The following is a 14962-nucleotide window of genomic DNA, read 5'->3' on the forward strand; positions in this document are numbered from 1 at the left end:
AGTCGCTCCATCAGTAGTTGAAATGCCAAGTAACTCTCCATAATTGATATAGACCAGGACAAACAAGAATTAATTAGTGTGGCTCGTTGTATTTTCCAGAGATGGTCACAACAATATTTCCTATTACATGTGATACTTCTCCCATCAAGAGGTGGCGTTTGTGTTCCCTCCCATTGAATCTGGGAGGGCTTTCAAATGATGCCATGCGACTTCCAAGGTTAAGTCATATAAACAGTATGGCTTCCTCCTAGTTTTCTCTGGGATGCTCATTCTTGGAACCCAGCCACCGTGCTGTGAGGGAAACCAAGCTGCATTTAGAGAAGCCATGCGTAGGTTTCCATCCTGCAGCCCCATCTGGGGTCCCAGGCAGCAACTCCCATCCATTGCCAGACACGTAACTAAGCAACCCTTCAGATGATTCTAGCTCCGGAAGCTGAATCATTTCCAGTCATTGAGTCTTCCCAGCTGAGCCCCCAGATATCATGGAGCAAAACAAACCTTCCCACTGTGCCCTTTCTGATGCACAAAATCTGTAAGCACAAGAAAATTGTTGTCATTTTATGCTACTAAGTTGGGCATCACTTATTACACAGCAATAATAACTGGTACAGCAAGCAACCATGATTGTCTCACGTTTAAGAAGATTAGCCTTTAATGTCTGTAAAGTACCCCCCACTTTGCTGATATCATAAATTCCACAATGAGATACTTACTCTTTGGGCTTAAAGTTTTACCCCTTTTGAAACATAGAGTGAAGTGTAGTAAGAAAGAAGCCCAATGTCCCAATCCAGGTGCTACCAACTATTAATGGTACGACTTGGACAAATCACCTAATATGTGGGGCTTATGTTGCATCCCTTTTCTCCAGATCCAGCCTCTACCCTTCCCCCTCCCCACCCCAAACTTGGTATCTCAGGAGATTAACCTTATGATTTACATCAGTGAGCTTCCAGTTGGATGTGACCAATGGGAGGCACCAGCAGGAGGCCCAGAAGACAGCAGGAGAATGAAGTTTGGGTATCATTCCAGTAAAGGTAAAACACCCCTGTTTTTCCACTCAACCCTCTGTCTACTCTCAAGTAATTCTGATCACCGACTATGCAGGGAGATTTTCCCACAGCAAGCAATTCTTGGACACCCGCTGGATGTCCTACAATTCAACTCAATTCTGACACTATCTACCTGAAGATAGCATCAGATCCCACAGGTTAAGGGCTCAGTCCCTCAAGACTGCTCCCACTTCATATGTCAATTGCAAGTCCAGGCTGTTATCTGGGCTTCTGACCAACTGGCTGTAAATCAGAAGTTCCCACAACCCCGCCTCAGGTTTGATCATTTGCTAGAATGGCTCACAGAACTGAGGAAACCAGTTTACTTACTAGATTTCCAGTTTATGTATAAAGGAATACAACTCAGGAACAGCCAGAAGAAAGAGCTGCATAGGTTAAAGTATGTGTGAAGGGGTGTAGAGCTTCCACGCCCTCTGTGGGCACAACACCTTCCCAGCACCTCCACACGTTCACTAACCCGGAAGTTCTCTAAACCCCATAGTTATAGTTCATATTTTATGGAGGCTTCACGATAGGCATGATTGATTAACTCATTGGCCATTGGTGATTGAACTCAATCTCCACCCTTCTTCCCTCCCCAAAGGTTGAAGAGTGGGGCTAAAAGTTCCAACTCTAATCACATGATTGGTTCCCCTGGCAACCAACTGTCATCTTTAGGGGCTTTCTAAAAGCCACCTCATTAACTTAAACTCAAGTGCAGTTGAAAGGGGCTCATTATGAATAACAATTGACACATTTGTTGCTCTTATCACTTAGGCAATTCCAAAGAATGGGAATGAAAATGAAATATATATTTCTCATTCTAAACCACAGTATCGCAATTTCCCTCTGCCTCTCTATAGAGTGGCCACCACCTGGCAGCATCTCTCAGCCAAAGATTGCAGTTCCTCTGAGGCAGTGCTTCTTACACAGTTCCCTTTCTCTCTCTCTCTCTCTCTCTCCTAGTATTTGGTCCTTTCCCAGCCCCTTCAGGCCTTGGGGTAGAAAAAGCGCCCCTCCAGCACTAACTCTGATGACTTACCTACACCCTTCCCACACATTTGCAATTAATTCCTCGAATTGCTCAAACATGTCTTTTGTTTCCTCTTGGGATACTGACTGATAAGGAGTTTTTGATTCTTCATTGTAAAATGGAGATTCCACCCATCCAGGCTGCTTCAGAGATCGAGCAAAATAATCAATGTGACAGACTATGTCAGGTCCAGGCTCAGTTACGTCCAGTCACAAAAACCAAAAACAAAACAAAAGCACACTGAGTATTTCAAACTGAGGGAATTTAAGAGAGGGAACTGGTAACACCAAAGTTGAAAGGCTGAAAGAGCAAAAAGAGGATACTAAGTAACCCAGATATCAGTATGGTGGAACAAAAAGGAGGAGGTGGTGCTTCTGGGAACTGGATGCTTAGAGGGGGACCCCTGCATGGTAATGCTCAGATACCTAAAGAGGGCTTTGTGGGGCTGGTGCTCAGAACCTTACAGGCTGCCTCTTGATTGGTGCTGAGTCTGGCTAAAGCTGTTCTCTCTGCAGAGTGATGGCAACAGAAGTACAAACACGAAGAAATTTCCCTAGCCCCTTCTACCTCCTTTTACTCTCCCAAATTTGCCTCCCCTAGGCAGAATCTAACCCAAAGCCAGCTGGTGTGAGTGGCTTAGGACTCGAGTTTGAAGCTTCCCCAGACCATCGCCATAGATCAGAGCATAAAAGGTGGAGCTTAGGACTGAAAGACACCAGGTTAATAATCAGTACATAAAAGCATCCTGTATTATAGTTGTTATTGTTACCCATAACTGAGAAAATATAAGTAGATATCTATACTTTAAAATGGACAAATTTTCCCAGTCTTTTCCTCAGAGAAGGTCTAATAAGAGCTATGATATTACAGTCCACTTTCTAAGCTTACCAAGGTTTTAAATGTTCTATCCTCTGCTTTCCTCCAGAACATAAAAATGTCCCATAAATTCCAACCAAATATCCCAGAATCCTTTTAAAACTAGAGCAGCAGCACATAATCTTTGCTGCTAAATGCAATCTAAATGCAAATGACCTTCTCAGAAAAGATAAGTGCCACGAAGCATTGGCAGTGCCTAGAACATGATGATGTCTTGGGGAAGCACTCTTGACCAATGCCAGACAATGCAGGGTCACCAGCTGGCATGATCCTCCCCCAACTCTCTCAAGAGTTGAAGGACAGTAGTTCCCTAACACACCACCTCATATGCATTAACAATTAAAGCCCTCAGTCCAGCAACCCAAGGGCTGGAGGCCTGTAAAAACTCATTTCTACAGATACCAACTCCTGTATTAGAGCAATGGTTTTTGAAACTACTTTTAGCAACATATTTTCTGTTTTTATTTTTATAAACACAGTCTTCCATAGAACCCCAAATAAAATTGAAATAGAAAAATCTGGTGCTGCATTAGCTGAAATGAGGGGTCCCCAGAAACTGTCCTGATGTAGCTGTTGCCCCCATCCCTTCTCCTGGACAGTTTCCTGGGTCTCTGAGGAAGCCAGTTTGAGAACCAGTGAGCGCCCTAGGACTACAGCAGTCTTGATAGTTTAGTAATTTCAAACATTCTTTAATATAGCTATAAAAGTAGATTACTAGGTACAATTGTTCCCAATATTCAAAGAATCAGAGACTTTCTTCTCACCACATTATATTATAATCCCATACAGAAAATTTTCCAGTTTTACCTATAGACACCCTCACCTTCTCTAACTATTAAAACCCCATTGCACAACACATGTTTTTACATCACAGCTCTCCCAAAGATCTCCAGACTTGAGTAAAATTGCAAAACAAAGTTGAATTTTAAGTACTGGATCTGTGACATGGGCCCTCCAGCTTCAGGGAGGTGACAGGTACTGGTCTGTTCCTGGGTCCTCTGTGGCCAGTGCAGAACTTGGTGAAGAAAGCAATGCTGGGTGGCACATCAGCCCACCAGGACTATGTGATGTTGGCATTCTGCTTGAGGTAGTCCATGTAGCGAGTCAGGAGCATCTTCTGAAACACACTGCTGTAGAAGGCCCATGACGGGATCAGGCTCAGAATGCTTGCCTTTAAGAGACAAAAACATAAGTGTCTGGGAGAAAAGAAGAGCAAGGAAGTTGCAAGAAAACATCTCAATTTATATTCATCATCTTTAAAAATGTATATCTGATGACTGAAGTTAAATCCCAAATCTTTTAAGTAGTTGTTAAGATAAATAGAGTTAACACTGTTGTATGTTATATATGAAAGTTGTTAAGAGAGTAAATCCTATGAGGTCTTATCAAACGAAAAAAATTTTTTATTTCCTTAATTTTGTATCCATATGAGATGATGAATGTTCACTGAACTTACTGTGGTAATCGTTTCATGTAAGTCAAATCATTTTGATGTACACCTTAAACTTATAGAAGGCTGTATGTATGTCAATTATATCTCAATAAAACTGGAAGAAAAAAATTCTTTTAAAGAATTAATGAATGGAAATGAGTCATAGCAAGGTGTAAATTATTGTCATGGAGTATTTGCTTTGAAAAGGGGGGGAAGCCTCAAGTTGAGGCACAAATGCCTAATGCTTTTCAGGCAAGAGGCACAGGCCTTGGAAGGTTCTTGCCCTCAAATTACACTTGTGTCCTATAAGGCAGGTCCAGGCCCCCAGAAGTAATCATTTTGTCCACAGTGTGATTCAGTTAATCCAACATTCCTCAGTCTACCTACAAAACAACAGAAGTTCAACTAGAGGAAAACATGAGCCTTGTAGGCAGCTTGAACCTTCAGATTTTTGCAATCCTCTGAGGTATCCCAAAGCAGGAAACTAAAGGTGGTTCCTGGGAACCAGAGTAGAGCTCTTCCTCTACTGGCCAAGTCTATGAATCAATGCAACATCTTCTTCAGGAACTTCATTTTTCTCCCAGACAGAGCTTTTTTTATTTCGCAGCAAAATCAAGCCCTTCCATTAGCTTTGTCTTGAACTAAATGTTTTGGCTTACTGAAGTCAGCCATAAATAAAATAAACTGAAATGCCAGGTCCCCAGAAAATGTTCTAAAAGGCCCCCTCTCCCATCCTCATCTTTATCTACCTTCTTCCAACCTGGAGACGCCATGTAGAAGGAAACAGAAAAGGTTTGGCATCAGGCAAAAATGGACTTAAACCCTTGCATCACTTTTACCAGCCAGGTGGTCTTGGGCCATCTGATCCATCTAAGCTTCATCTGATCTGATCCAGCTCTGAGCTTTGGTTTCCTCAATGTAAAAGGGGAGCCAAATGTCCTGTCTCACAAGATGTTTAGGAAAATTAAATGAGGTAACTATGAAGCCCCAAGTTCCACACGGATTCTTAGGTAGAGGCTCCAGTCCCACCTCAACTGCTACCCCAAAACTCCTTGAGGGTAGAGAGCATCCTGTCTTTGCCTCACCTCTTTGAAATAGAAGACTTGCTTGTTTACTGGTTGATTCCACTTGATTACCCATAACTTTAGATTCAACGATCTTTCTAAACCCTGGCAAATTCAAAATTGGTTTTAATGGTTTTAATGATTGATGTGTTTTCCTTCGTTTTCTCTTTTGCTTCACCAGGCACAAAGACTTTTTCCTACTGTTTTTGGCATCTGTTTACTAGTAGAGATTAGAATTTGTTACATAAGAAATCAAAGAGAAAAGTAAAAAAAAAAAAAATTCAACTTTTGACATCTAGAATTGGATTACAGTATGTATGTAGCAAGACAGTTGTCTTGCAAGCCATGCTATTGTCTCCAGAAAACATTTTCTAAATGCTAATGGATTCCATTTAAAACATCAATATCCTGGAGGACTAAAAGTATAGAGTTCTGCTAAGGGGAGAAGAGGATGTCTTATCCACTGGAACTACCTAAATCCCTCTGAGATGAACAGGATGTGACCCTGGGAAAGCATACAAAAAGTCTGTACTTTTTCTGCCCTGGAGACGGTGGGAGGTACAAGAGAGAAAGAGGAAGACGTGGCCAGATGTGTGTCCTCTGATATGTGTGTCCTCTGAGCTTACGCTGGAGGGCTGGGGGCCTGGGGTGAAGGATAGGAAAGTGTGATAAATAAGTAATAGTAGCAAAGGAGGGTTTACTGCCTCCACTCTTCTGGAGTGCAGCCACAGAATATTATCTCAGCGAGGTAAGTGCTGAGACTTGCTTTTCCAGCATCCCTCAGGTTCAAATTGGTGCTGATGCAGAGTAGAGAGCCAGAGGGCCTCTGTGAACCAAAGTTGCAGATGGACAGCTGGCCTCTGGCTGGATGAGGGAGGTAGCAGAGATTCAGGCATGTTCAGCCATCAGTAGCTGGGGAATGCATTGGCCTAGCCAAAAGGACAGAAGGAGTTATCCCCACACCCCCCACAGACATAAACCAGCAAGGTGAGCCACCATCAGATAGATGAGGGACACCAGCCACACATACTTAAGGACCAGCAGGAATTCATAGGGACTCTTTCCCCAGTGTCATTTTAGTGAGAGAGGCCAGAAGAAGGGACACTCAGGCAAGACCGAACATTTTTCTCTAAATAATGGACAGCCTATTTCCTAAATGGACAGTTTAGATGATCAGATCAAACTAAGTTTAAACTCATTAGACATTCCACTAATTTGTTTTCGTGCCATGCAGCAAGTAGTGGTCTGAAGAAAAACCAGATCAGCAAAATAAAGGCCAAATAAAGATCTTATATTCTTTCTGCTTGTCCACTTTGCACTGTGCATTCAAATGGCGATTCTGCACGTTGTTGAGATTCTACAGTAAATGTAGCAAGTAATCAGCTAAGACAATTCAGTATCTCTTGCCGGAGTCTCAGTACTGAGTCCCAGGAGACAGCTGAATGCTTTGGGAGGATTTAGTGCATTGACCCATGAATCTCTCTAGCATCAGAAAGAGAAAGAGAGAAATAAAGAAGCCTCATTCCCAAGGTAGAAAAACATATGAGGCAGAGGAGCAAGTTGACATATGAAGGGAAAGTAAAGATCTGTCTAAAATTCTTTGGTGATGATGGAAACAGAACTACCCTGACACTGTTTGTTTGTTTTCAGTATTAGTGTGAAACTCAAGTCTACCTTTTTTTCACGTTTGTGTTTTTTCCTAAAAGCAGCCCGGGGATGGTAAGAACTCCTCATGCCATATACTTCAGACTTTATTTCCATGTTTGATGAAGTCCGTGGTGTACAGGAACCAGCTTGTACTTTCTCACGAGAGCCAATTGTGAACCCTCCTCCTGAATTCATGTGCAGTGACAACACACTGGTAACTTAACATCAGTCATGGAAATCAGCAAACGCTACAAATCAAGGTGTTTTGTTTTATTTTGGGGTTTTTCCTGGAGAGTTAAACATCTACTGGCACAGAGGGCCAAGGACATCCACAGCCCCTACAGGGAAGCACCCTGTGTTTTGGCCTGACCTTCACAAGGCTCTGGGAGCCGCCTTACTTTCTGAGGGCAGAGGTGAGGCAGCCAAGGGTGAGATTTGCCAACTTCAGAGTTATCTATAGGCTGGGCACCCAGCACTTCAGCTTCTCCTTCCCCTTGCTAGATACACCTTTTCACAGGCTGGACTACCCTCGGCAGTATACCTCCGGTATCACTATCCTTGCGTGACAGAGAACGGCTGAACACTCCAACAGCAAGGGAGAGCTGGCTAAGCCCTGCTAGGGCCCCCTGCTTGTCTGTCCTCCCTTGCTTCAAGAAAGGAGAAGTTATCAATTACCAAGATTTCATGGGCGAGGCAGCCACAGGTTTCGTCTCCAATCGTGACATAATTCAGTGATTCTTTAACAAACTCATCAGCAGTCTTGGTTATCATGTTGGTATTTAGATACTTTGTCATCGGGGTTGAAACAGCATACGGGGTGAGCACCTACAATGGGAAATAAAGACCGTAACACAGGAGCAATCTGCCCAGCCCTGAGAAACTAATACCCATTTTACCATCCCTTCATGTTCCAACTCTGTTCTCCCCGTAAAAAGTCTCAGGATACTATATGATAATAGAACAGTTAAAGGTATAGAACGAGCACAGAGCTGGGAATCAGAAAGGTCAGTTTCTGGCTTAACGTGGCAACTAACTCAAGATGAGGCCTTAGCCACACAACACCAGGTGGTTCAAATGCACACAGGGTGAATGAGGAGCTCTGTCTTACAGCACAGTTCCCCAACTTAGAAAGTGAAAATGCAGGACACCCAGTTATATTCGAAGACAAACAATGGAAAAATTTTTCAGTTTAATTATATCCCAAGTATTGCATGGGACACACTTATTCTCAAAAGATTATTTGTTATCTGAAATTCAAATTTAACTGGATGTCCTGTGTTTTACCTGGCAACCCTATCACAGAAATTTATTTCTAACACATATAACCAAATTGGAGCACTTTCAAGCATTTTAGATTCACACTTCGGTTAGGAGCCAGGAGTGGCACATACCTCATAATCTTTCCTGTCATGGTAAGAAAAATAAACAACAGCACACTGTACCCTGAAAACCCAATACCATGTTTCCACTGGTGGTCTCACCACCTTGTGGCCTGGCATGAGGTTTCATAATGGGGTTTCTTACTTTATTCCCAGACACAGAGACCTTGGCATCTTTAGGGAAAAAAAAAAAAATCCATGCTTGTTTTCTTTTTCTTCACATCACCTTTGAAATTTTTGTCACATCACATTTTTTTTCCTCATCATACTTGAAATTACGTTGTTTCATAATTTAATCCAATGTATGTCAGTCAATTCAATTCAATTGGTTCTCATGGAAATGAATGCAGTTATTAATTTGCATAACACTTTTCTTCCAAAGAGCTCAAAGTGTATTCTTAGAAAAATATAAGAAGCTTGTATTTTCAAACCCAGTTTTCAGATAGCGAAATAATAAAAAGTGTTTCCATTCTTACAGTGAGTTTTGGTTGACAAAACACCTTTATGTATAAAATAAGGGCTCAATAAATATTGGTTAAATTTGCATACTTATTTATTCATTAGATCTTCACAGTAACCCAGAGAAGCAGCTATTATAAACCCCTTTTTACAAATGGGGAAACAAACTCACAGAGTTTAAGCAAGCTGCCCAAAACACTCAGATGATAGATGGCAGCACTGGGATTTGAAAATCAAACCCAAGAGTACAGTCCATACTTCCTCAGGAATTTTACAAATATTTATTGAGCACCAATTACATGCGTGTTTGGAGAGACCAGATGGTTTTCAGAATGTCACAGTGTCTCTTCCAGGACCTGGAGCAGCTCTGAGGCTTCTGCATGAGGGAAGGGGCTCCCTCCCCCTTCCTCACCTCCTCCCACACCTCCTGCCCCACAGAACCCACTAACTTAGCAGCTACAGCATCTCTGGCCCACAATTATCAAGATCGAGATGATGCTAAGACTTGATACTCAACACTAATATTTAGTGTTGTTCACCAAATATTTCTAATAATAATTCTTCTTTCTTCCAGACACATAATAGAATTGCACTTTCTGGGTCCCTATGGTTGGGTGGGACCATGTGACCAGATCTGACCAATGAGTATGAGCAAAAGTGACATGTGACTTTTTTTTGGCTCTGTTAGGTCTTTGTTGCTGTGCACAGGCTTTCTCTAGTTGCAGCGAACAGGGGCTACTCTTCATTGCAGTGCACGGGCTTCTCATTGCAGTGGCTTCTCTTTGTTGTGGAGCACGGGCTCTAGGTGCATGGGCTTCAGTAGTTGCAGCATGCAGGCTTCAGTAGTTGTGGCTCTTGGGCTCTAAAGTACAGGCTCAGTAGTTGTCAGAGCCTCTAATTATCAAAGCAAGTCTCTTGAACTCCTACCACTTTTTCTTTGACACGTCAACTGACAATATCCAAGATGGCGGCTGCTCCATCAGCCTGGGTCCCTGCGTCACTACAGCGAGCTAATTCCCTCTGACAGTTCACAGTGAATGTGTAGCACGAATGAGAAATATATCTTTGTGGTTTTAAGCCAATGAGATTTTAGGGATTATTTTTTACTGCAGAAAACTTAGCATATATAAGGTAGAGCTGTTGCAAAAGGAATCTGTCCTCAGCTGGGAGTTGGAGAATGGATAGAAGGGAAGAATCTCTTTTAGGTGAGACTTTAGTTCACCAGGGCAGAGAATGGGACTGTAGTCTATTGATAAGTCTGTTACAATCACTCACTACAACTGGGAAGATGATGTTATTTACAAAGCTCCTGCTATTAACTCACGTCTGCCTGTTGAATGAGCTTCATCCTATAGCTGGTTAATTTATACTGAGATACTCTCACCTGGGTATTTTCATTGAAAATCAGTATGTGCAGCAGTAATTTTAAAAATATAACTGAGTGTGCCTTTTTCATTCCTAATAGTATGTCATAGAACTTCTTCCCAAACAGTTAACCAAAAGCCTCTGTAAACTGTTTATTCCAGGTTCCAGAAACCACTTAGAGTTAATTGTGTTGCTGAAGGAAGCACGTCATATTGCTCAGCCTACAGACAGAGTGACAACCCAGCTTTGTTTACAGTTAGGACAAGGTCAACTCCATGACCACTCTGTCATTGTAGGGGAAATGGAGAGCAGAGCACCTCTTCCCCAAGTGCTCAAGAACCAGGGTGTGGAGATCTCTATGTTCCATCACAGATGAACAGCCCCCAGGCGAAGCACCCTCTCCCCTCTTCCAACATTGACCAAGTGCTCAGTTTTCTTTTGTTCCTTCTCCACAATTCCTCCCACATGAGCCTGTCTCCTCTATCTAGGTCGGAGAGTAAAGGATGCTTAGACAAGAACCTATTTCTGTCCTGATGCAGCATTGGGTAGCAAGTGTTTCTGAGCACTCACTCATCCCACCCCATTTCCTTCTCCAGCACCCAGGGCATGGTGAGGGCAGCAGCAGGCAGAACCACGGTGGCTCCACTGCCACCTCTATGGTCATAGGAATTCACATGGTGTCATCCAGACCCCCTCTCCTGGTCACACATGCACAGCCTGTCCTGCAGGAAGCAGTGGCCCAGGCACCATGGGGGTCCAGAGTTCCCATTCCCAAGGACTCAGAACTGTTGACCTTACCTGGATAATGATTCCTTTCTCTTTATATTCTGCTTGCAGTGCCTTGGAAAATGTGCACACAAAAGCCTGGAGCAAGAAGGAGAAACACCTAAGGACTTGATTCTCTGTCAGAGCCAATTCACTCAGATTTCAAAGGACACCACAGGGAGCTTATCTTCTTCCCCTTAAAATGCAGCAGTTTGTCTTGATGGGAGTTAGAACTTCACTTCTTGGTCTGGGAAGAGCTCCCGCAATGAGAAGGAACATAAGTTTTGTAATAAATACATACCTAGGGCCACTGCATATAGATACCCTACCCGGGGGAAGCTCTGCCTTGTCTAGAGCACCCACAGTTCCAAAGATTTGTTTTATGGCTACGGCAAGAGGACACCTGATGAGGCCTCTGGGATGGAGGGAAACTACAATGATACTTGCTGGCCAGAGGAGCGCAGGGCTCCCAGGCAAGGAAGTGAGTGGGAGCCGGAATTCCATGGGGGCTGCGCTTGCCCGGCTGTGCTGCTGCGAGACTTCATCAGCCCAGGGGCAGCATCTTTTTCTAATTTGCACCCAGATATTGGCTGACTCGCTCCTCCCTGTACCTAGAAGAGCGTCTCTAGGCAAATCAGTCCATCGCCTTGCCAGATGATCCAAAGGAAAATGCTAAATGGGAAAAACAAAAGGAAGAAGGAGAAGGAGGCTTGGACTACATCTGTCACTCACCTTGGAAGCCGAATATGTAGAGTACAGAGGCCAGGGAAAGAGGGCCGCCCCGGAAGATATGTTCAAGATGAGACCTTTCCGCCTAAAGGGCAAGAAACAAAGTTTCAATTGCTTTGCTGCCTGATGACACCTTGAGAAGGAAGAAAATAAAGGGGCTCATGGGAACGCTGGGAAACTTCCATCCTCTCTAGGTTTCCATATGTGCTAAGTGTTCTGCTTCCAAGAACTGTGAGTGGAACTTCACCTCAGTCATGAACTACACCACACCGTGATGCCACTCGGCAGTCAGTGGACTTCAAGAGCTTGTGAATGGAAACAGGGGCTCTGCTACAGCAAAGACCCACCACCAAAATGCAGAGAACCAACTCAGCTCAGACAAGACTCAAGGGGGAAGTGATCCTTCTCTCTCAATTGTGACCACATGAGCTCAAGGTCCCTTCTGACTCATAAAGATGACCCACAACAGGACAGATGTCATATGCAGAATCCTGTCTTGGGTAGAATTTGACAGTCCATCATCTGCTCACACAGGCACTCCTACACAAGTCTCTGGGGTTCTTACTTACCCTTTTGAAATTCAATATCCTTAATCCTTCCCAACTAGATGGATTCAATCCAGAAAAATTAAGAAACTGCAAATTGGAATACAAGGCCAAGCCCCTTCTTTCTCTAGGTAAGATAAAACTATGGACCATTTGCTTTTAGTGAATACCACCTGAGGAAAACCAGCTCCCAAATGGGCATTGTAATAGGGTGATTTAAAACATGGAATAAATAGAGACACTGATGGGGTGGTGATTTTTACCCCAAAACTGGAGTATTCATTCTGACAAGAGCTGAAATGCATAATAACAAAGAGATGGTCTTGGTCTCAGGCCAACTTCTGAAGTTTCTTTTATACTCACTGTGAGTTATTTTTTCGAACACAGTGTCTGCTGAAACTGCTGTTCTCTTCCTCCCTCCAGTATATGCTACATTTCACCTGCAAATATGCTTATCTGCTTGCAAAGCTGGCCTGGTCCAACCATAATCTCCATGTCTTTTCATCATAGTTTTATCATTTGTTAAAGCAGCAGCAGATGAACACTATGCCCCTGGTCCCCAAGTCAGCTGATTGCCAGACCAGGCAGACCATGGCTTTTCCAAGGAAAGACCTTACCTTGATTCCATGTGTTTCAGAATCAGCTGTGTCATCTATAAGAGAAGGGCAAAGTTAAGCCCTGACAAAGGAACTATGTAGCAATGTGCCGTGGGGACTTAGCAAGTAGGTGCTGGAGGAAACTGGAGAAACAGGTTCATCTTCTCAGATGGCCTTGAAAATCTGCTGACACTCATTGGAGGTAATTCTGACAACACTAGAGTCTGGCTGGAACCCATAAAAGGCAACTTAGACAAATGGCAAACAGTTCAGAGGCCTCTGGTTTCTTCTTCATAAAACTGAAGTCTTCCTGGAAAATGAAGGGAGTGAAAAACTATGGAAATTGGCTTATGTCTGTGGGACCAACACTGAGGCTCCCCAGATACCCTTCATTCTGGGAGAGAGGCAAAAGTAGTTTGGCCATTACAAAACTCACACAGGAGTTAGAATTAGGGGGCTGTCAGGAAACCTAACAAGTGTCCATGTGTGTCTCACATACAAGGTATGAGATGGAGAAGGACATCTCTTCAGTTCAACAGCAGCCTCATTGGCGGCCTGCAGGGGGTCTGTGAAGTAGCTCCCTAGACACAACATGTCTGCTGGTCTGTTGGAATTACAACAGCGTTGAAAACTCCCTTCCCCACCCCAACCTACTGTCCCTGGAAGCAGTCTTCCCTGCCAGTTCTGGAGCTTAAATATTTCATTAAGCAAGCTTTTCATGTCATAATTTTAAGGCACCCATTTTAAGAATTAAGAAAGAGGCAAACCCATGGACTAAAATGTTCTTGAAAGTACAATTGAGTGGAATCAGGCCCTGTCTTGGGAGCAGGTTTGAGACAGAGAGCATCCAAACAGATGGGGAGAGGCAGAGAAATAGAGGACACTGGGGACCAGAAGACAAGTTTGCCTAATTTTTCATGCTGTCTAGGGCCCTGCATTTCCTAGGAAGGCCCCTAAGCTCATCCCTGGGAGCCTCCAGATAATATTTTCACTGCTCTGGAGAAGCAGCAGGGGTGGGAGTGGTGAGGGCTTCCTAGACTGGACTGCCTTCTGAAACCCTGGATTTTGAGGGAGGTGAGAGAAGCATGAGGAGTAGATCATGTCAACACCCTTTCCTTGCTTCTCCCAACTTCATTAAGGATATAGTTGGAGCATTGTTGAACAGCATTTCTCAGTCTCCCAAAAGCCTGACTGGGTGAATGATCCCAATTAGAGATACAACACTGGACTTTGTGGGTCCCTGTCTCAAAGGTTCCAGTATTTAGTCTCTTATCCCACGTTCCCTTTGCCCTCAAACTCATTCTCCCATCTCTGCGCTTGATAGAGAACTCTAGTGTTTCCAGATGGTTCCTTTGGAATAATTAAGTGATACTAGTCATGCTTCCAACCAGCGTGGCCAATTTGGGCATTGCATACTTAGAAGCTAAACTTCAATTTGTTTTCTTTGTTACTTAAGGAAGTTAGTGTCTACCAAGATATAAAATAATTTTTTTGAAAATCAAAGCATTTCTCTGCTAAAAGAGTCAGAGGGTTGTCAAATACATTTGGGAAACCCTGTGATCAAATGAACCAAGACTGAAAGATCAATGTATCCATTAATGTGAAAGATTTTAGTGGTAAGGCTGCAGACAACAGTGGAACGTATAAAACCTTCAATTACATCAGCTGGGGATTTTAAAAAGCCATTGATTGCTCAGCATAAAAAGAATGTATGTACCAATAAAAACTGAGCAGGAAACTATAAAATACCAGTATACTTACAAAAACAAAAAAAACAACCAATGGTGAAAATAATTTTTGTCAGCTCAACTCTAGCCACATGAAAAACATTTTTTTTTGGTCTGTTCAGCATCCATCCCCTCTTTTGATGTTGATAGGAACCTATTTTCCTCTGGGAAACCAGTTCTCCCCGTCAGTCCATGCTGTGAAGACGAGATAGCCCCCCGCTGCTCCCCAATAAGGGTCCCGGTTCCATGAAATCAGTCATACCTGAGTCATTGCTGAAGTTCCATTGGACTATCCA

The 14962-nt window shown here is 43.2% G+C and overlaps 1 protein-coding gene across 1 annotated transcript in view; it reads right to left on the reverse strand.

Annotated features, from left to right (window-relative positions):
- Positions 1 to 3632: 3632 nt before the first annotated feature.
- The window catches only part of HSD17B3 (hydroxysteroid 17-beta dehydrogenase 3), a 37574-nt gene continuing 26244 nt past the window's right edge, over positions 3633 to 14962 (reverse strand). Inside the window, exons 7-11 of the mRNA XM_060153550.1 lie at positions 12961 to 12995; positions 11802 to 11883; positions 11103 to 11168; positions 7777 to 7926; positions 3633 to 4129 (exon numbers count right to left, since the gene is read on the reverse strand). Coding sequence (XP_060009533.1) covers positions 4019 to 4129; positions 7777 to 7926; positions 11103 to 11168; positions 11802 to 11883; positions 12961 to 12995 — 444 coding nt within the window. The 3' untranslated portion in view covers positions 3633 to 4018. The remainder of the gene's footprint in view (positions 4130 to 7776; positions 7927 to 11102; positions 11169 to 11801; positions 11884 to 12960; positions 12996 to 14962) is intronic.

Source organism: Lagenorhynchus albirostris, chromosome 7, assembly GCF_949774975.1.
Source record: "Lagenorhynchus albirostris chromosome 7, mLagAlb1.1, whole genome shotgun sequence".
In the NCBI taxonomy this organism is placed as follows: Eukaryota; Metazoa; Chordata; class Mammalia; order Artiodactyla; family Delphinidae; genus Lagenorhynchus; species Lagenorhynchus albirostris.